General features: G+C 43.7%; 1 protein-coding gene across 9 annotated transcripts in view; it reads left to right on the top strand.

Annotated features, from left to right (window-relative positions):
- Window positions 1–21,407, top strand: part of SHANK2 (SH3 and multiple ankyrin repeat domains 2) — a 655,745-nt gene that overhangs the window by 280,242 nt on the left and 354,096 nt on the right. For 8 of the 9 annotated variants that reach the window (XM_061610714.1, XM_061610713.1, XM_061610715.1 and 5 more), the window contains one exon: window positions 2,285–2,398. In XM_061610714.1, coding sequence (XP_061466698.1) covers window positions 2,285–2,398 — 114 coding nt within the window. Of the gene's footprint in view, window positions 1–2,284; window positions 2,399–21,407 lie in introns of those variants that run through there. The other variant, XM_061610718.1, reaches the window with a different exon arrangement.

Genomic DNA, 21,407 nt, shown 5'->3' with positions numbered 1-21,407 from the left:
AGGAAGGTAGGGAGGGTGGCACAAGCTTAAATCGGTGACGCGCGACAGCTGCCTACTTTTCCAATGGCGACTGGGGCTTCAAATCCAGCCGCAAATACACACCACTCGTTCAGGCCTCACTCATGCAGGCGGAGCGGGACTTTTCTATACCTTGCTAAGTCACAGAATCAATTTCAAACTTAACATGTAGGCACACTTGAGCTTTTATTCTTTTTAGAAGGTCATGCAGTCTCCTTTGCCATTTTCTTCAGCTATGAAAATCAGCAAAATGTTTGAAAATGTACTGCAGTTGTGAACACTTAGTGTGTTATGCAAATATCCTTTATCTAGCCAAGTTTATGCTCACAAAAACTGACAGAGATCCCAGGTCTTAAGAACATAAGAACATAAGAAGAGCCTGCTGGATCAGGCCAGTGGCCCATCTAGTCCAGCATCCTGTTCTCACAGTGGCCAACCAGGTGCCTGGGGGAAGCCCGCAAGCAGGACCCGAGTGCAAGAACACTCTCCCCTCCTGAGGCTTCCGGCAACTGGTTTTCAGAAGCATGCTGCCTCTGACTAGGGTGGCAGAGCACAGCCATCACGGCTAGTAGCCATTGATAGCCCTGTCCTCCATGAATTTGTCTAATCTTCTTTTAAAGCCATCCAAGCTGGTGGCCATTACTGCATCTTGTGGGAGCAAATTCCGTGGTTTAACTATGCACTGAGTAAAGAAGTACTTCCTTTTGTCTGTCCTGAATCTTCCAACATTCAGCTTCTTTGAATGTCCACGAGTTCTAGTATTATGAGAGGGAGAAGAACTTTTCTCTATCCACTTTCTCAATGCCATGCATAATTTTATACACTTCTATCATGTCTCCTCTGACCCGCCTTTTCTCTAAACTAAAAAGCCCCAAATGCTGCAACCTTTCCTCGTAAGGGAGTCGCTGCATCCCCTTGATCATTCTGGTTGCCCTCTTCTGAACCTTTTCCAACTCTATAATATCCTTTTTGAGGTGAGGCGACCAGAACTGTACACAGTATTCCAAATGCGGCCACACCATAGATTTATACAACGGCATTCTGATATCGGCTGTTTTATTTTCAATACCTTTCCTAATTATTGCTAGCATGCAATTTGCCTTTTTCACAGCTGCCGCACACTGGGTCGACATTTTCATTGTGCTGTCCACTACAACCCCGAGGTCTCTCTCCTGGTCGGTCACCGCCAGTTCAGACCCCATGAGCGTATATGTGAAATTCAGATTTTTTGCTCCAATATGCATAATTTTACACTTGTTTATATTGAATTGCATTTGCCATTTTTCCGCCCATTCACTCAGTTTGGAGAGGTCTTTTTGGAGCTCTTCGCAATCCCTTTTTGTTTTAACAACCCTGAACAATTTAGTGTCGTCAGCAAACTTGGCCACTTCACTGCTCACTCCTAATTCTAGGTCATTAATGAACAAGTTGAAAAGTACAGGTCCCAATACCGATCCTTGAGGGACTCCACTTTCTACAGCCCTCCATTGGGAGAACTGTCCGTTTAGTCCTACTCTCTGCTTTCTGCTTCTTAACCAATTCCTTATCCACAAGAGGACCTCTCCTCTTATTCCATGACTGCTAAGCTTCCTCAGAAGTCTTTGGTGAGGTACCTTGTCAAACGCTTTTTGAAAGTCTAAGTACACTATGTCCACTGGATCACCTCTATTTACTACCTTAGATCTGTAAGTAATGAAGCTTGTGACCCAGTTTATGACATGCTCAGCTATCGTAGATCACAATTTATATAACCCATAACTTCTCTCAAGTCTCATTAAAGTTTCTTCCAAGACTATTGTGCATTAACTGATTTTCTGGATTTCATCTTTAGGATTCACTGAGAATGTCCATTTCCCCCTTTTTAAAATAGTGCTATGTTATAAGTATAGCAGAAAATTAATAGAATGCTGTTTATTTTGGAAAAATGCTTATTACTTAGACTATAATCTTGCTCAGAAACTAGTTCTGCACCACTTTGGAGTTCTTTTCATGTTATCTGCTACCTGAGTGCTTCTCCTTTATCAGATGCTATTCTTCTTTGTTCAGTCTGACTTTTATACATTTTTACAATTGCTAATCAAGTGCTGCTAAGTTTTTATTCCATCATAAACAACAGAAATAAAAGGTTTCATGGGTGCAATTGATTGTGGGCTAGTATATTGTTAAATGTGACCTCACATTTAAGCTTGTGAGTTATCATTTAAGCTTGTGTATAAAGGAAACATAGAAATAAAAACCTAATGACATCTTCCTATTTTATGTCTAGTTTTGAGCATTGGTGAAGGTGGATTCTGGGAAGGCAGCACTCGAGGACACATTGGATGGTTTCCTGCAGAATGTGTTGAGGAAGCTCAGTGTAAACCAAATGAAAGCAAACCAGGTATGATTATGCAATTCAATAATAACCCATATCAAACAGTTGCACTATCGATTATTTTTCAACATTTAAAATATTTTTCATGCTTAACTGAAGGTATGAGCTTGTCTCAACTAGGAATTCTCCCTCCCTCCTGAAATTACTATAATGTAGCCCTCAAGAAAGGAAAAGCTGTATTTTTTAAAATGTGTTTTTTTCCACATATTAATATGTATTAGGGTTGCCAGGTGTCTGGTTTTTGGGTGGATACTCTGGCTTTTGGGGGTCCTCTCTAGGTCTCTGGGTAAGTTATCTTAATCTCCGGACTCTCAGCTTTATTTTTTTTTAAAAAAAATAAGTTTCTAGGTGGTCTGGTTCATGAGATATGCAGCAAAATGTCAGCTGCCCACCCCCTGCAAGTTCTGTTAAATCAGCTCTAGCAGGCTGCTGTCTCCCCACCCTTTCAGGATTGTAGCCAATAAGTGAAGTCAAGGTTCTGATTTGTTGACTTCCAGGCCGTGCGTAGACCCCATTGCAATGCCAGAAAATGGTGGGTTTTTTTCCTGTTTATCTGAAAATCTCATAAATTGAGTAAGTATATAGCTTTCAGGGTTTTTTTCTCTTGTGTGCTGGAGACAAACCCTGGGCTGTTGAAGAGGGCAGTGTTTTGAAAACCTTCCCAATATGAAGCTTTAATTCAGTACTCACTAATCTGGGAGTAAAGCTGCAATGCTAATCCCACGTACCTGGAATAAACCCCATTGAATTCAGTAGGACTTACTTTTGAGTAGTCATGGTTAGGATTGTGCTGTAAATTAATGGGACTTTTGAGTGAACATAGCAAAGAATTGTGTTTGTGTTGTAAATCTCTCCCCCACCAGTCCGATTTTTTAAAGCAATTAGTCAGGGCTTTCTTAGGTATTACAGTTTTTATTATGTAGGAAACTAATACTGATTGTTTTAAAAAAATGTTCTGCAATGACCAACTGGTTTGACAATAAACTATTATATGGGGTATATGTATTTTTACATCTGCAGTGTGTGTGTGTATATGGAGTCTTCCCAACAACTCTGTGAGGTAGGGTTGGTGACTGGAAACCAAGGAAGTTCACAATAAGAAATAAATCCCTTTAAAATCCAATAACCATAAAACAAGTATAAACAGTTGCAAAACCAAGTGGCATGATTCTAAATTTTGGGTTGGGTGAATGAAGTTTATTTATTTATTATTTGATTTATATCAGGCCTTTTCTCCCAGTAGGAGCCCAGGGCGGCAAACAAAAGCACTAAAAACACTTTAAAACATCATAGAAACAGACTTTAAAATATATTAAAACAAAACATTTTTAGAAAAGCTTTAAAAACATCTTTTTTAAAAAAGAAAAAGTTTAAAAATATGTTAAAAAGCAATTCCAACACAGACGCAGACTGAGATAAGGTCTCAACTTAAAAGGCTTGTATAAAGAACAAGTTCCTTATCATTTGAAGTTGCAGTTCTCTGCACACATCCCTGTTTGAGTAATCCCCATTGAATACATTTGGACTTGCTTCTGAGTAAACAAACACAAGATTCCACTAAAAATATTTTACAGCTTGTGTAAATAATAAACATATTTGATAGTCATGCTTATATAAACATTTCTTCATACTGTGTCCCAATAATTATTTGATTTCAAACTATGATGGTAGATTATTTTTTCCTCTACATTTTTAAGTGTGACCTTCTTCCTTGGGGTGGTCATTGCGACTGAGGGGCTAAATAAGAGACAGACACATCAGCTTGGGTTGAACAAGGGCCACTTTATTAAATTATAGGGGAAAAAACCCTTTTAAAATGACCTGCAGAGGGGAAACCTAGGTGCGGGAACTATCTATAAGCAAGCATCTTGCCATACAGCTCTTGGGTGACCTGCCCCTGCTGGGGGCAAGGGCAAGCAGATCTGCTTACCCCGGCCACACCCAGTAGGTGAGTAGGGGGGCCTTCTCATGTCACCACCCCCGGGGCCGTACAACCCTCGGGTGGATGATTAAGTTGGCCCCAGAAGCAGCCCATATCCTGCCCTCGAGCTGTAAAGCCCTGACAGGCCTCTAGAACTGCCAATCACCTCCAAAGGTGCCTAAGGGGGCCACCTAGCTGTGCTTATCTATTTCCCTTCCCTCATCTTTCCGCCACAAAAGGGGGACAAATCTCTATTTAGTCCCCCTTTACCCCACTGCCGATAAGCACCTCTCACAGACACCTCTGCAGGTCCCCCCAAAATATGTTGTTACCTGCATCTGACAGGTGAATGCCATCATCCCTATACAGTTCAATCCTCCAATGCTGTATGTGGGGATGTTGAATGGCCAGCCCCCCGCGCTCAAGAAGAGGCAACCGGATGTGCTGGTTGGCCTTCTTCCGTGCTCGATCTATCCCTCATGGGTCCCAAACGCAATGCCAAACCCTGCGTGGGAGCATGTCTGACCACAGCAGACGTACTGAAGGCCAACGTTGCCTTATTAACTGCATGTCTATGTATGCCTGAACACTGAGGGCCTTGCCTTGCATCAAACCAAGGTCATTACCACCGAGGTGACAACTTGCGGAACTGCCCGCACTAAACCTTGCTGGAACAAAGCAGGTAGGAGCCCATCCCAATGCATTCCTCTCTGGCCAAGCCACTGTACTGCAGCCCATCGACTGAGGCCAAACTGTGAGCCCATGCTCGACTTCGCTGCCCTCCGGGCTGCCCAGAAGACCATGCTGTGGCCGCATATTAGGATGCGCGTCTGCTCCATCCCTGTCCAGCAACCTATCAAAACAAATGAAACTTGTTAGGCTTCTGAATTCCCAGGCCCTCTAAAATGGGCAAATATAGCCCTTATACGCACCAGAGGACCAACGTCCGACTGCCTGTACCTTTGCCTGGGGAAAACCAAGACCTGCTGCCGTAGAAGCAGCTCCAGTTCTAAAAGAGTGGGTTCCAAACCCTGAGGGGTCATGCCCTAGCCCCTGCAATGCCCACTTTGTTAGCGCCCAAAACTGGTATTTTGTGAGGGGATCCTGACTTACATGGGTAAATAAATATCCTTCCACAGATCCCCTGGCCCTTAGGAAAACTTGCAAAGCCCGCACAGGGCAGAGGTTAGGCACCGAGGATGGGGCCAACCGTACAGTCCTTCCCTTACATCTCTGGTCCGTTTTAGACCTTCTCAGTTTTATACAAGCACAACCCCCCTCCATGGAGACATCTGAAAACTGGAGGGCACGTCAAGACAGGTCTCGCTTAGAGCCAGCTACCACCTCTCCTATCCTGAAAGCTCCAAAAAAACAGCGTAAGGGCCACTGCCTGGAATAGTTTGGCTTCATAGCTGGAGGAGCAGACTGTTTCCCACTGACCAACCATGCCCAGTAAAATGTCCAGTGAGAAAGGTCAATGGGAGTCAGGTGTGGCAGGGTGTTCTCTAGCCCACCCAGCTAACATACGGTGTACCCTAAAGTCCCCGGTATGAGCTAAGAAACCCCCAGCCTTCGCTGAGAAGGAAAGTGCCGCCAGCTTACCTTGAAGTGCCCTGACTGACAGCCCCCATCTCCTGCCGTCCACCAGGAATTCCAGTAGGTGACTCAATGGAATAGGCCATTCTGGTAAATAGCCCTTGCTGGCCCAGAATTCCTGAATCGCCCTACCTGCTCTCTGGTAACTGGCAAGTGTGCTGAGGGCAATGGAAAGGCTTATGGCCCTCTCTGACTCTGCTGTCCAATCTCCCAAATTGCGGGGGACACGGCTTCTGGCTGAACCCTGGCCAGCGGCACCAGCTGACTGAAATGGTCCATCTGGTTCCGTGACAGAGCATCAGCAACACTATTGTCAATGCCAGGAACATGCCGTGCCTGGAAAAGAACATTAAAACAGGCATTGGAGAACAAAAAAGTGGACAAGGCCCATAACCCTGGCTTTCCTGGATGTAAGGGAGTTGATAACATGTACTGTGGCCATGCTATCACACCAAATATGGACCGTAGAGTTCTTCAGCCTCTCGGCTCCCAAATAGACTGCCACTACTATCGGGAAAAATTCCAGAAAGGTCAGATCCTTGTCCAAACCTTCCTGAATCCATGCCTGTGGCCATTGTCCGTTACACCAGGAAGACCCAAAGACTGCCTCAAATCCAAAACCTCCAGATACGTCAGATTGAACTTGTAACTCAGTCTCCAAGAGTCAATCCTGCCTCCAGAAGGATATTCCATTGAAATCCTGCAGGAAAGAGGACCACACAGCCAGGTCGGCTCGCGATACAGCCATCACCCTGAATCTATGGCATGGCTGTAAAAGCCCAACCATAGCATCATAGACTCACCTCAAAAATGCTCTGCCTGGTGCTACCACTCCGCACGCAAAATTTAGGTGTCTCGCCAGTTCCTGGAGGGTGGAGAGGAAAATTTTTTAGCCCCTGCAATTTCCTTAATCTTAATTTGGAGGACCTCAATCTTCTCTTTGGGGAGTCTACAGTACTGCCTCTCAGAATCCATTTCTATACCCAGGAATGTCAAAATAGGGGCTGGGCCCTCCAAGTTCTCCATAGCTAGAGGGACCCCAAGTTCCCTGTCATGTCCTCGAACTGTGCCATAAGGTGCTGGCATTCACCTGTGCCAGCCCTACCCACAAACAGGAAGTCATCCAAATAATGCACCACTATTCAGACCCGTCCGTCTCTTGATCGCCCACTCCAAAAAGGTGCTAAAACGTTCAAACACCGCACAAGAGATTGAGCATCCTGTAGACAATGCTCGATCCATATAAAATTTGTTGGCGAAAGCAAAACCCAGCAGCTCAAAATCTGCAGGGTGGATGGGCAGGAGGCGGAAAGCGGACTTAATGTTGCACTTACCCATGAATGCACCTTGGCTGCAAGTCTGCACCATGCGCACTGCAGCATCTAGGGAGGTGTAGTGGACTGTACATAGACTGTCAGGAATGAAATCATTAACTGACTGTCCTTGTGGGTAGGACAAGTGGTGAATCAGCCTGAACTCCCCTGCTACCTTCTTGGGCACAATACCCAGCGGGGATACCCTAAGCGTAGGTAATGGGGGCGAGTGGAATGGACCAAGCACTCGCCCCGCCTGTACTTCTTTGTACAATTTTTGTACAATCACCTCCATACCCAGTATGGATTTTAGATGTGACATGAAGGCGACCCATGGGCCACTATAAGGAATTTGGAAGCCTACCAAAGAACCTTGAAACAGAAAACGTGCGTCCCCAACCGCTGGGTAACCAGCAAGCAAGGTCTGCAAAACTGGTAACTTAATTGGGGAGTGACCCTTTTCCCTGATTGGCACCAGGTGGAGGTTGTTTTCTGCCCTCTTGCTGGTCCCTGCTGCCTATCCTGTATAACCTGCCCCTGGGGCAGGCAGTGCAAGGGTGTGCCACTCCACAAATGGAACATTCATGTCTGAAATGACACTGGTTCCGTGTGCAGACCCCCCGGGAACTAAATTCCCAGCACAGCAGTCGTTGTTGAACCCCTTGCCCTGCATTAACGCGGGGAAGGGTAGCAGTCGACTGCCTGCTCATTAGATGCCCGCTATCACACCTATCCCCAGTCATGGCTCAGGCTGCCACCATGAACTGCAGCCATAACTCTGGTTCCTTTTTATCCCATGGCAGAGACCTATCGCATGCCACACACATGTGAAAAGCCTCATCATCAAGCGGCCAGGCCAGGCCAGAAAACTCAACATATGCCCTATAGATAATATCCAGGTACTTCAACAAAGACAGCCCCTTAAGGGGCTGCATCTCCATCAGTACTCCAGCATAAATCAGGTATGCTGGTAAACAATTGGCCCATGTCCGGTCCACTCTCCAGCGTCTAGGCCCCTCCACGTCACCTTCGACCTCCTTGTCTTTCTTAGGGTGCTCCCTATAGAGCAATGAAAATATGTCTACGTATTCTCCCCGCCAAATTTTTTCTTTGGTCGCAGGGAGCAGGTGAAACCAAGGGTGACAGATGTATCCCCAAAGGGGATGGCACTGGCTGCAACTGACCCCAAGGGGTCTGACAATGCACCTTGTCCTGCTGCTGTAGCTGTGTGCTCATCAGCCAGTTCAGCCGTCATGTCCATCCCACCAGGTGATGTGGCTGATGCCACCGTCTGCCCCCTTCCTGCATGCTGCCATACTTGGGTACATGCGACCTGGAGCGGTGGCTGGAGACCACCTGGCGTCACCCCCACACCAGGCCTGGCATGGGATGCAGTACCCACTTCCGTTCTGGAGGGAGTAGCGAATGTACCCCCAGCCCCTGAGGCCCATGGACCGCATGGAGGCCATCCCCATCCTAGGCACCCAGCTGCCTGGGTGGGCCCAGCAAACTCACCTGCTCCCACCAGCGGCCCTGGCACACTAGCTGCCTGACCCTCCCCCATGGATGATGACATCATGCCAGCCTCGGGTGCAGCCTCATCCTGTCCGGGTCCAACCACCGCTGCTGATGTGGTGGGGGTCACCGTCCCCTCACTCACGACCTGCTTTGAGGTAGAAGGGGATTCCAAGGCATCCAGCCAGGCTAAAATCAAATTAAGAACAGTTTTATTAGACCCCTGCTGCTGCCCTGTGCCAATACGACCCCGCACCCCAGTCTTAGCTCTCTTCAGCCTGGCCACCACCCCAGCCGAAGTCCCAGGCGTGGCTGCCACCTCCATGGCAGCCAAGGTTGGCATGGTGCTTTGCCCTGATGCCCCCCTCCCCGGTGCTCCAACGCCTCCAAGCATGCCAAAATAGCCGGCCATGGAGGCGCCTCCTCCTCATCAGAAGAGGTAGGGACTGGGGGGTGCCTTTTTTGCAGAGGCCTACAGGCCTTTCCCTTCCCCTTTGCCCCCCCTTTCCTTTCTTGGGAGGCATGGCTTTCTATGTATTTACGATATTTTATGGTACTGTATGTTATTATTATGACTATAGATAATGTTGTTTGTTTGTCACCGTTATTTATAATTATTTTATTTATTTTTAATTTGATGTTTAATTTATGTGCCTGTGTCTTTCTTTTAACAAGTAGCAGCACAGACGTGGTGGTGCTGTATGCCTTTTGTGAGGCAAAAGGGCCTAATCGACCCCACGACACACAGCCTTTCAAAGGTCTGGGCCAGCAGGAGCCTCACTGCCATGTCCAAAAGGCACCACCCGTGCGGCTGCCTTGGCACTCCCACTCACTCCAGGGATCTATCATCCGGGCCTCATAGGCCCAACAACATAGCCTCCACAACTGTGAAGAGCTGCAAAAGGGCGCCGTCCACACAGTCTTGTAAAGTAGCCGCCGCTCTCCAACGCGATGCTCTGCTTTGTCGTCCTCCTCCGAGCCGTTGTGTGCCAAAAGAGAATAGGAGGGGCGGCCTGGACTTAAGTAAGCCCAGGGCCCCACCCCTCCATGCCGCACAGTGTGCGCACATAATGCTGCGATGTGCGACGCTGCCCACAACCAAAATGGCGGCGTCGGCAATGTCAGCATCCGCAATTATGCCCTGCTCGTCCACGCTGCGCAGGCGAGTGACACGTCATTAGTTCTCCGTTGTTTTCATCCTGAGGGGCAGATAGGCTGAGAGATGGTGAGTAGCCCATGGTCATCCAGTATACTTTATAGCTCATTTCCATTTCGAAAAATTAATTAAAACAATTTACATGCAGGCAAAGTTTATTAAGTAGATCCACACAATACATTTAAAGCACATCCAACTCACATTTAAAGCACATGACTTCCCCTAAAGAATCCTGGGAAGTGTAGTTTCCCCCTCACAGTTATAGTTTTCACCACTCTTAACAAACTACAGTACCCATGATTCTGTGGTTGGATTCATGTCCTTCAAATGAGTGTTGAATGTGCTTTAAATGAATGGTGTGGATCTGCCCTATGTATGATGTGCATTCATTCATGGAAAAGAACAATTTTAAAAGATACTTTTTTAAACAGGATAAGGGTTGTAGCTCATTGGTAGGATATATGCTTTGCATGCAAAGGTCCAAAATTCAATTTCTGGAAAAGACTAGTGCCTGGAATCCTGGAGAGCCAATGCTGGTCCATGTCATCAGTACTGAGTTCATGGTACCAAATGGCCTGAGTTGGTATAAGGCAGATTCCTTTGTTCCTAAAAGTGGGAAGAGATTCAAGGGCCACAGTGCTTCAAAATTTATTTACGTGTTTTATTTATTTAAAATTTAAATAAGGTATTTAAAAACATTCAAAATAATAAAACCAACAATGTGTTAAAAACAGATTTAAAAACACAATAGCCTCTACATGCCTGGATAGGCTTGCCTAAACAAAAATGATTTTAGCAGGTGCTGAAAAGAGGCGCCTGCCTAATGTCAATAGGCAAGGAGTTCCAAAGTGTAGGTGCTGCCACGTTACAGGACTGATTTCTTACAAGAGCAGAACAAGTACTATGTGGCACCCATAATGTAGAAAGCACACCTTGAACTTGACCTGGTAGCAAATCAGCAACCAATGCAGATTTCAGAGCAGAGGTATTATGTGCTGGTAGGATCTCACTGAAGTCTACGCTCCAACAGCAAACACAGAAGAAGAAGAATTGGAGAAATTTTACCCAGAAGTACAGGAGGAAATTGATCACACACCAAAACAAGATGTGCTGATAATCATGGGGGACTGGAATGCAAAAGTGGGGAACAGAGAAGAACTAGGAATTGTGGGACAATGGGGCTTAGGAGACAAATCAAGCAGGAGAAAGACTTATTGAATTCTGTGAAGCCAATGATTTGTCTTGCAAACACATTTTTTGAGCAACCGAAAAGATGACTGTACATGTGGACATCACCAGATGGTCAATATAGGAATAAAAGTTCCATACTTTCTGCAAAAACAAGACCAGGAGCAGACTGCGGTACAGATCATGAACTGGTCATATCGAAAATCAGAGTAAAGCTAAAGAACAACAAAGCAATCATAATGCCAAAATACAATTTAAATAACATCCCAGAAGAATATAAAGATCAAATAAGGAACAGATTTGAGGCTTTAAACTTAGTTGACAGAGAACCAGAAGAACTATGGAGTGAAGTCAGAGACATTATCAGAGAAGAATGCAAAAAGACAATACTTCTAGTTAAAAAGAGAGAAAGACCTCAATGGATGACTGACAAAACACTTTAAAATGGTTAAAGAGAGAAGGAAAGCAAAAGCAAAAGGTGATAGAAACAGGGTCAGAACCCTAAATGCAACAATACAGCGACTAGTATGTAAGAACAAAGAACTATTACAATAGTTATTGTATAGAAATAGAAGAGGACAACAAAAAGGGAAGAACAAGAGCCCTATTCCAAAAGATTAGAGAAATGAAAGGGAAATTTAAACCATGACTAGGCATGTTGAATAATCAACAGGGGAGCACACTGACTGACTGAGATGAAATAAAAGAAAGATGGAAGCAATGCACTGAAGAACTCTTTGATGCAAGGATGATAGATTCATTCATGGAAGAACCATATGATGAAGAACCAGAAATTTTAGAATGTGAGGTAAAAGCTGCTCTTAAAATACTTGGAAGAAACAAATCACCAGGAACAGATGGAATACCAATAGAGTTGCTACAAGCTACTGAGACTGAATTTGTCCAAATTTTAACAAAAAATGTCAACAAATATGGAAAAATTAACAATGACCCACAGACTGGAAGCGTTCAATATATATCCCAATTCCAAAGAAAGGGAATCCCAGGGAATGCAGTAATTATCGAACGATTGCCTTAATATCCCATGCAAGCAAAGTAATGCTCAAGATTCTACAACAAAGACTCTTACCATATATGGAGTGAGAAATACCAGACGTCTAAGCTGGATTTAGAAAGGGAAGAGGTACCAGAGATCACATCGCAAACATACGTTGGTTTATGGAATGAACCAAGGAATTTCAGAAGGAAATCACCCTGTGCTTTACAGATTACAGCAAAGCTTTTGACTGGGTAGATCATGAAAAACTATGGGATGCTTTAAAAGAAATGGTGCCACAGCATCTGATTGTCCTGATGTGCAACCTATACTCTGGACAAGAGGCTACTGTAAGGACAGAATATGGAGAAACAGATTGGTTCCCCATCGGAAGGGTGTGAGATGGGGGTGTATTTTATCACCCTATTTGTTTAATCTATACGCAGAACATATCATACAGAAAGTGGGATTAGATCAAGATGAAGGAGGTGTGAAAATTGGAGGGATAAATATCAATAATTTAAGATATGCAGAAGATACCATACTACTAGCAGAAACCAGTAATGATTTGAAACGAATGCTGATGAATGTTAAAGAGGAAAGTACAAAAGCAAGATTGCAGCTAAAAACCAAAAAGACTAAGATAATGACAACAGAAGATTTATGTAACTTTAAAGTTGACAATGAGGATGTTGAACTTGTCAAGGATTATCAATACCTTGGCACAGTCATTAATCAAAATGGAAACAATAGTCAAGAAATTAGAAGAAGGCTAGGACTGGGTAGGGCAGCTGTGAGAGAACTAGAAAAGGTCCTCAAATGCAAAGATGTATCACTGAACACCAAAGTCAGGATCATTCAGACCATGGTATTCCTGATCTCTATGTATGGATGTGAAAGTTGGACAGTGAAAAAAGTGGATAGGAGAAAAATCAACTCATTTGAAATGTGGTGTTGGAGGAGAGCTTTGCGCATACCATGGACTGCGAAAAAGAGAAATAATTGGGTGTTAGAACAAATTAAACCGGAACTGTCACTAGAAGCTAAAATGATGAAACTGAGGTTATCATACTTTGGACACATCATGAGAAGACCTGATTCACTAGAAAAGAAAATATTGCTTGGAAAAATAGAAGGGAATAGAAAAAGAGGAAGGCCAAACAAGAGATGGATTGATTCCATAAAGGAAGCGACAGACCTGAACTTTCAAGATCTGAATAGGGTGGTTCACGACAGATGCTCTTGGAGGTCACTGATTCATAGGGTCACCATAAGTTGTAATAGACATAACAACAACAGGATCTCACTCATGCCAGTAATTGTGCCTCAGCATTCTGCATTAACTGCAGCCCCTGGGTAAGCTTGTGCTGCATGGGGATTTCTGTGACCTTGGCTGACTGGCTGCCATGACTTTTTAGTTTTGGGTTTTGAATATGCATCCTGACTGGTTGTGGGATGCTGAGTTGTCTGCCATACTCATAGGAATCTTGTTGTGGTTGGTGCGGTATTGCATTTAGGAAAGCATCACTGTCTTTTTTTTCCTTTTCTATTTGCATTTCACTTATCTTTAACCTCACTTCCTTACATCCATAGAATCAACAGCAGTGGTTCCATGCGCTCAGCTCAACCCCCTTAAACCTATTGATGATGCACCTTGTTGGTTGCATGACAGTTTGTTTCTTGCCCAATAATGGTAAAAGAGAATTCACATATTTGGAAGTGTAGCTGTAATTGTTGTTCTCAAGCTGCTGCCTGTGAAGGTGGACTAAAGCATGTGTGTTTTCTCTGTCAATTATTACTCACTGGAATTGGGTTGGCTGTCAAAGTAAGTTTATAGCAGCCCACAGAGTAGACAGAAAGCGTAGGGAATCTTCTTACTCTTACTCATTTCTCAGACCTCTTTCTGAAGTGAAGGGTAAAATCTGTAAACAAGTTTTGAGCTGCCATGTTAAAAGGTAGGGGCAGGGCATTCCAGGCAGGGGGTTGCCAACAGGTTTTGCAGAGAATCCCTAGTCAAGCTTTACCAACAGCACAATCCAAACTATATCTACTCAGAAGTAAGTCCTGTTCAGTTCTATGGGGCATAGTCCCTTAGTAAGTGTGTTTAGAATTGCAGCCTTCAGGGGCATCCATCTTTACTCTCGAGTGTGCCCATCTAACATCTCCACAACACTAGGCTCCTACAATGGCCTTTCGGTGACTGGCCTAGCCTGCAAAAGGAAGTAGGCTAAATTAAATGTTCCCTACCCAGCCCCCATCTTTTAGCTAAGATTTCTATCTTTATTCCAATCAGAGAAATGTTTTTGTTTTAATTGTATGCTCCAAACAACTGTGATTGATGCTTAAGGTATCATGCTTAATGACATCACTAGGGCCTGCCCCCCTGACATCACTAGGGCCCGCCCCTGAAATCTCAGGGTTTGGGATGCTTCTGACCTGGCAACCCTGGATAGGACTAGTATGTGAAAGCAACTTTGGTTAAACAATCACCTGCAAGAGAAATAGCAAAAGGTATGGTGCTCTGTTTTTAGAATAATGTGCATATGTATCCTTTGATCAATATTTAATACATGCCTTATGCACAGGGGCCCAATTCAGTGGGCCTAGTCTTTTTGTCCAGTTGATTTAAATGGGAGAGATATGTGTAACTCTAAAGGTGCTTCACTTTGGCTGTGTTGTGCCCAGTATAATGATAATAATTGTTGTAGTGAAGATAAGACTGAATGAAACTGAGTTTGACAAATGTGCTTGCTTGTAAATGGCTGGAAATTTGGAAAGCAATCTTGAATTTATGGAACTTTTGGGATTGATATAGTGTAATCATTGTTGGGGGGTGTTGTTTTGGGGGTTTTGTTGAGAGATACTTTTTACCATCCCAAAATAAAAAAATCACAGGTAGTCAGCAATTATGATTGGGATAAACAAATATCTCTGCATACATATTTCCCACATATTCTAAATTATGGTATTTGGCTTTGACACTTGTTCCAATGTTAAATAGAAGTGGTAAGTTGGTGGATGTAAGACTTATTTGTTTATTCTTTTTAAGGATCAAATTGAGACTTGGAATACTTGATAACTGAGTAAGAATTATGAAAAGTCTACCAGATACGGATTAAAACTAGCCTATGATTTAAGTCACCCACATGACTGTTATTTTTCTGCTCTGGAAGAAAATGTAAGGTCAAGTAATTGTTGTCAAGCAATCTATCAATATTACCTTGGACTAAATCGACTAAAGAAACCTGGAAAATAAATTAAGAAGAACAGTGTAGGGGCTAGTGATTAAATACCAACTACTAGGACTATTAAAATGATGTCAAGTGAAAAACCTGCATAAATTATGAGAATTCACACTATGGTCTCTGCATTGTGTAAATGCTTCTTCTTCATTTGGAAATACTTTAAGAGTTTCAAATAACATTGCAGAATTCAGTATATGTTTAGCGCAGTAATTCATTGTCTCTTATATCATTCCTTAAATGGAGCCCAGACTCTTTCATTTAAAAAAATAAGATTTTTTCCTAGTGGAATATGTGTAATTATTGGGCCACAAACAAGGAGAAACAAGGTCATACATGAAGTCCTGATGTTAAATACCCCCCCAGCATATATTTCTGGCTATCTGGTTACAGCTCTGGTTTCCCATAATGTAACCTTTCCCATCATTTCTTTTGGAAATTTGACAGAACTAGGAATTAGCTGAAACTCCAAATGTCAATGCAAAATACTTCTGGGCTACTCTTCCACCGGTGCAGGCAGTGTGCTCTCTTTAAGACATTTATATAACTTTGGAACTCAGGAGATTTTCTTGTTTGCCTCTATAGTTGAGCCATCCTAAGTAAACACTTCTCTATTATGTATTATTATTGTATGCACAAAGAGTTTTCCCTGCTCACCCTCTTCTCTGTTTGAGGGAAGCATTGAAACATTCCATACCACCTCACAGTTGTCAATCTCAAGTGGTACAGTCCAACAACAGCTGTTCCACGTGACTGATCTAATTGCATGTATTAGCTTTTAAGACTTTTTTGTGTGATATTAAATCAGTTGTAATAATAATATTGAGCTAAACAGCATTTTTAGTTTTGTTTTCACTTATATGTGAAAGGCAGTGCTTTTCAGTGTGCTTTCAACCACCCTTTTGAAATTTAATCTGTTTTTCATCCAGTCCTACTTCTCAGACGTCCAAAAGCTGATTTCAAGTTCCAGAGAACTGTGCATGTTCTGAGCTATTGGCTGGCAGACCACAATTAACAGAAGCTCCCCAACCATGATAGCAAAGGATTTGTGTAATCCCTGAGTTTGCCTGACCAAAGTCAGGGAAGTCCTTGATGCAACTAAACTAAAACTTGAGCAGAGTGCTAACAGGTAGGAGCTCATGCTATTGACTGGTCCTTCCCTTCACTCCTACCATCATAATTATTATTAAACCCAACCGTCTTCCTATCTACTATTGAAAAATTATCTGTCCGTCGAACCAGTGACTCTATTGTCGACTTAGTCGATTCTTGGAATGATACAATGTCCAGGACCATAGATGCTATTGCCCCTCTACGTCCACTCACTCATTCTTGTTCTAAAGTTGCCCCATGGTTTTCCAAGGAATTAGCAGATATGAAACGGACTTATAGAGGCTTAGAGCGCCGATGGCTAAAGACTCGGAGCCTTTCTGACCAACTTCAAGCTAGGAATTTTTTGAAGTATTATATGACATCTAGACTAACGTCACAAAAAGCCTTTTTCTCAGCTGCCATCCTGTCTGCTGACAACCGACCTAAAGAACTCTTCCGGGTGGTTAAGAATTTACTTAACCAAGACCAACATAAACCGAACTTTGAATATTCAGCTTCCCGTTGTCAAGAACTAGCCACATATTGTAGTACTAAAATTACCCAGATTCGTTCTAACCTTGACTCTAATAACACTTTAACTGATGTTATGCCCCCGACTAAGGTGACTGTTTGTTCCTTCACTTTAGACTTTTTTCAGCTTGTCCTCCCTGCTGATCTAGACAATCTCCTGGAAGGGATGAGACCCACCACGTGTTTATTGGATCCATGCCCCTCATGGATTATAAAACAGTCCAGGAAGGGACTTGCAAATCAGATCTGCGAGGTGATTAATGCTTCCCTCCAGCAAGGCCGCCTCCCAGGAAGCCTAAAGGAAGCAATTATCATTCCCTTATTAAAATAGTCTTCTTTGAACCCTTCTTGCTTGGACAATTTTCGCCCTGTGTCCAACTTACCTTTTTTAAGTAAGATTATTGAGAGAGTTGTGGCCTCTCAGCTCCAGAGTTTTCTGGATCTGACAGATTACTATGACTCATCTCAATCTGGATTTAGGCCGGGTCATGGAACTGAGACCGTATTGGTGGCCTTAGTGGATGATCTTCGGAGGGAAATGGACAGGGGGAGAATGTCTCTGTTAGTCCTTCTTGATCTTTCCGCAGCGTTTGACACGATTGACCATGATATTCTCTTGGGACGTCTCTCTGAGATGGGTTTACGAGGCGCTGTTTTTCAGTGGCTCGCCTCTTTCTTGGAGGGCAGATCACAGAGAGTACTGTTTGGGGACTTTAGCTCTAACCCCTGGCCGTTGTCATGCGGAGTACCACAAGGCTCGGTGCTTTCACCGATGCTGTTTAATATTTACATGAAGCTGCTGGGTGGGATTATCCGGAGTTTTGGAATTCGATTTCACCAATATGCTGATGACACCCAGCTTTACTTTTCCTTCCCTCCGGATATGAGAGATGCCATTCTCCCTTTAAATAAATGTCTAACAGCAGTTAAGATCTGGATGATGCAGAACAAACTGAAACTGAACCCAGATAAAACAGACGTACTGGTGATTGGGGACCGAAACAAATTGGAAATAGGGAATGTACCGTTATTAGATGGAACTTTACTCCCTTTAAAGACCCAGGTCCGTAGTCTGGGTGTCCTCCTGGATTCGGCTTTGACTTTGGAGGCCCATGTCTTAGCAATGTCCAGAAGCGCCTTGGCCCATCTAAAACTTGTCCGCCAATTGCGCCCTTTTCTGGAGCTTTCTGACCTAACCACGGTTACCCATGCCTTGGTTACGTCTAAGCTGGACTATTGTAATTCGCTTTACACAGGACTTCCTTTCAAAACACTCCGTCAATTAAAATTAGTCCAAAGAGCAGCCGCCAGGATGCTAACAGGAGCGGGTTGGCGAGTCCACACCACTCCGCTTCTAAAACAGCTACACTGGCTCCCAATCCCTTATCGAGTCCAGTTCAAGATTTTGATGTTAACGTTTAGAGCGTTATCTGGTTTAGGCCCTATCTATCTATCTAATTGTATTTCGTTTTATGAGCCTACTCTTCCTCTAAGATCTTCATTAGACCCCGGCCTTAATATTCCTCCTTTCTCACAAATTCATCGGATTGGCATTAGGAACAAATCTTTTTCAGTGGTAGCTCCAACCCTTTGGAATTCTCTTCCGCAGGAAATTCGTTTTTCCCCTTCTCTGACTAGTTTTCGCCGCCTAGTTAAGACCTTTTTATTTCGGTTAGCGTTTAATTTATAATGTGAGAGATAATTGATTTTATATATTGTACATTGTATAAGGTGCTTATATCTTGTTATTGTTTTTGCCGCTTAGAATTCTTTGGAACTGAAGTGGGATATAAACTTCTTAAATAAATAAAATAAATAAATAATTATGGGAATTTCTCTAGATACATACACACACACACACACACACACACACAACTTGTGGCTTCTGTCTTTTTAAAATCACACTACTACATGGTATAATGTGCCCAACAAAAGGGTTAATCTCAATGTGTGTAAGAGTCCCTGAGAAATTATTTCCAAAAAAACACAAATTATTATTGAAATAAAAGCTGACCTGAAAGTTAGTTTCAGAACTATTTTTTTGCTTGAAATTGAGTCTCTGGCGGGGGTGGGTAAGAAGAAAAACTTCATGAAGCTTATGCTTTTTTCTCTGCCACCTTCCATGGTCCTGGCAGAGGCTGGTGGCTGCCGATGGGCACAATCATTTGTTCATCCACCAGGTTTCATGATGAAACCATATGATCACATGGTGTTGTCTCTCATGAAGCCATCAGACTGAGGGCGATACTTCCTGCCCTCAGCCTGGAGCATAAATCATAGTGGTGCCCATCAGCAGCTGGGATTCCCAGGAGTGGAATTACCTGTACTGCTGGTTAGTTCACCCTATACTTCAACCTCTTTACATCCTGGGCTCTAAAATCACCAAAATGCTTCACTCAGCTTTTACATGTGAACAGTATGGCAAAGTTAGTACATACTTGGCAGTAGATTCTTTTGACTTACTGTGTGTTTATACAGTTTTATTTGAGAAGGATTTCAAAGTTGCCTCACATTTTTCTTGAGATAAATTCAGTAGCTGCTTAGACATGTAAGGGACTGTACAAAAAAATCTGATTGAAATTGTTTTAAATTCCTGCAAATGGTTCATTTCTTTACCTGTGTCCTGGAGCGCTCCCTCAACCACCCCTCCATCATTTTCTTAATGCGGAAATCTCCTGAGGTATCTTGTACCCCTTTCATCTTAGCTATAAAAGCTAAACCCGCCAACTTGCCTCTTATTGTGCCTACAGACAATCATCGCACCCACAAACATACACTGTACTCCATCAACTGGTCCACTTCAATGGGCCATGCCTGCAGCCACCCCTTACCTACTCTAAATTCTGCAAATTCCCCTGCCCTGTCATAGGCTGTTCGAGTACTGGGTGCAATGGCTAGCCTCATGGCTCTCTCAGCTTCACTCCTCCAATGTCCCACAGCTCCACTGGCATTGGGTCCGGGTGCTCCTGAGCCCATAAAGCTAACGTTCGAAACCTGCCCATCTGACCATGTGACAAGGCATCAAATATGCCATTATCCAAACCTGGCACATGTCGTGCCCTGAAAAGAATATTGAACCACAGGCACTGCAGTGTGAAGGCCCTAACAAATGTCATAACCCTGGAATTCCCTGGGATGTTAGTGTATTGATTACTTGGCCTGTGGCCTGATTGTCACACCAGAAGTGTAGCGCTTTATTCGCCAGGACCTTTGGCCACAAGTATACAGTCACTACAATGGGAAAGAACTCTAGGAAAGTTAAATCCCGAGTCATCCCTTCCTGGTGCCAGATTAGAGGCCACTGTGCAGTACACCACATATCCCTTAAAATGACTCCAAAACCACATGCCTCTGCTGCGTCTGATGACACTTGTAATTCAGCTTCTAACAACAGGTCGTCTCTCCAAAACCCCATTGAAATAATCCAAGAATTCCTGCCACACAGCAAGATCCAAAAGGATCTCAGCTGTCACCCTCCGTCTGTGATGTGGCACCCTCAAACACTTCATGGCATCACAAAGGCGTCTGATAAACGCTCTGCCTGGTGCCACTACACAACACGAAAAGTTAAGTGTTCATACTAATTCCTGTAATTCTCTCAAAGTAACTTTTTTAGCTGACTGTACCTGTTGAATCCTATTCCTCAGTGATGATAATTTATCCTCTGGCAACCGGGAACACTGCACAACTGTGTCTAATTCAACTAAATTCCATCATCAAACGTGCACATGCACCCGACCCCTTACGCCCAACAAACGTAAAACCATCCAAATAGTGTACTCTCTCGTCAGATCTAGTCCGCCTCCTCACCGCCCACTCCAAGAATGAACTAAAGCACTCAAATGCGGCACACGATATAGAGCAACCCATGGGAAGGGCCCTATCCATGTAATACTGCCTGTCATAATAAAAACCTAATAAATCAAAATCCTTTGGGTGAACTGGAAGGAGGCGGAATGCTGACTTGATGTCACACTTCCCCATCTGTGCCCCGTGCCCACACTTACTCACCACCTTCACTGCATTGTCGAAAGACATGTAGCGAACAGAACATAAGTCTTCCGGAATGTAGTTATTCACAGAATTGCCTTTTGGATACGACAGGTGGTACACCAGCCTAAATTGCCCTGGCTCCTTTTTTGGAACCACAAACAGAGGAGATGTGTGCAGCGTTTGCAAAGGTGGGGAAGAGAATGGACCCAGGACTCTACCTGCTTACACTTCCTTATTTATCTTATCTCTAATAACCCATTTCATTCCTTCAACTGATTTCAAAAAACCCTTGGCCCCTGATAGGGTATCCTAACCCCTTCCTTAAAACCTTTTCACAGATAACAGCTATCCCCTAACCTGGGTTAGTGTTTTAACAATCTATCCAAAACCAGCGCTGCCCCTAGGCACTGCGCTTTGGGGGGCCCCCACACTTGGCGATCTGCATATAAAAGCAGCAGCCGCGTCCTCTTC

The sequence above is a fragment of the Rhineura floridana genome, chromosome 2, assembly GCF_030035675.1.
Source record: "Rhineura floridana isolate rRhiFlo1 chromosome 2, rRhiFlo1.hap2, whole genome shotgun sequence".
NCBI classification, from domain to species: Eukaryota; Metazoa; Chordata; class Lepidosauria; order Squamata; family Rhineuridae; genus Rhineura; species Rhineura floridana.
Note: the sequence above shows the minus strand (reverse complement) of the source record. Positions and strands in the feature narration are given on the sequence as shown.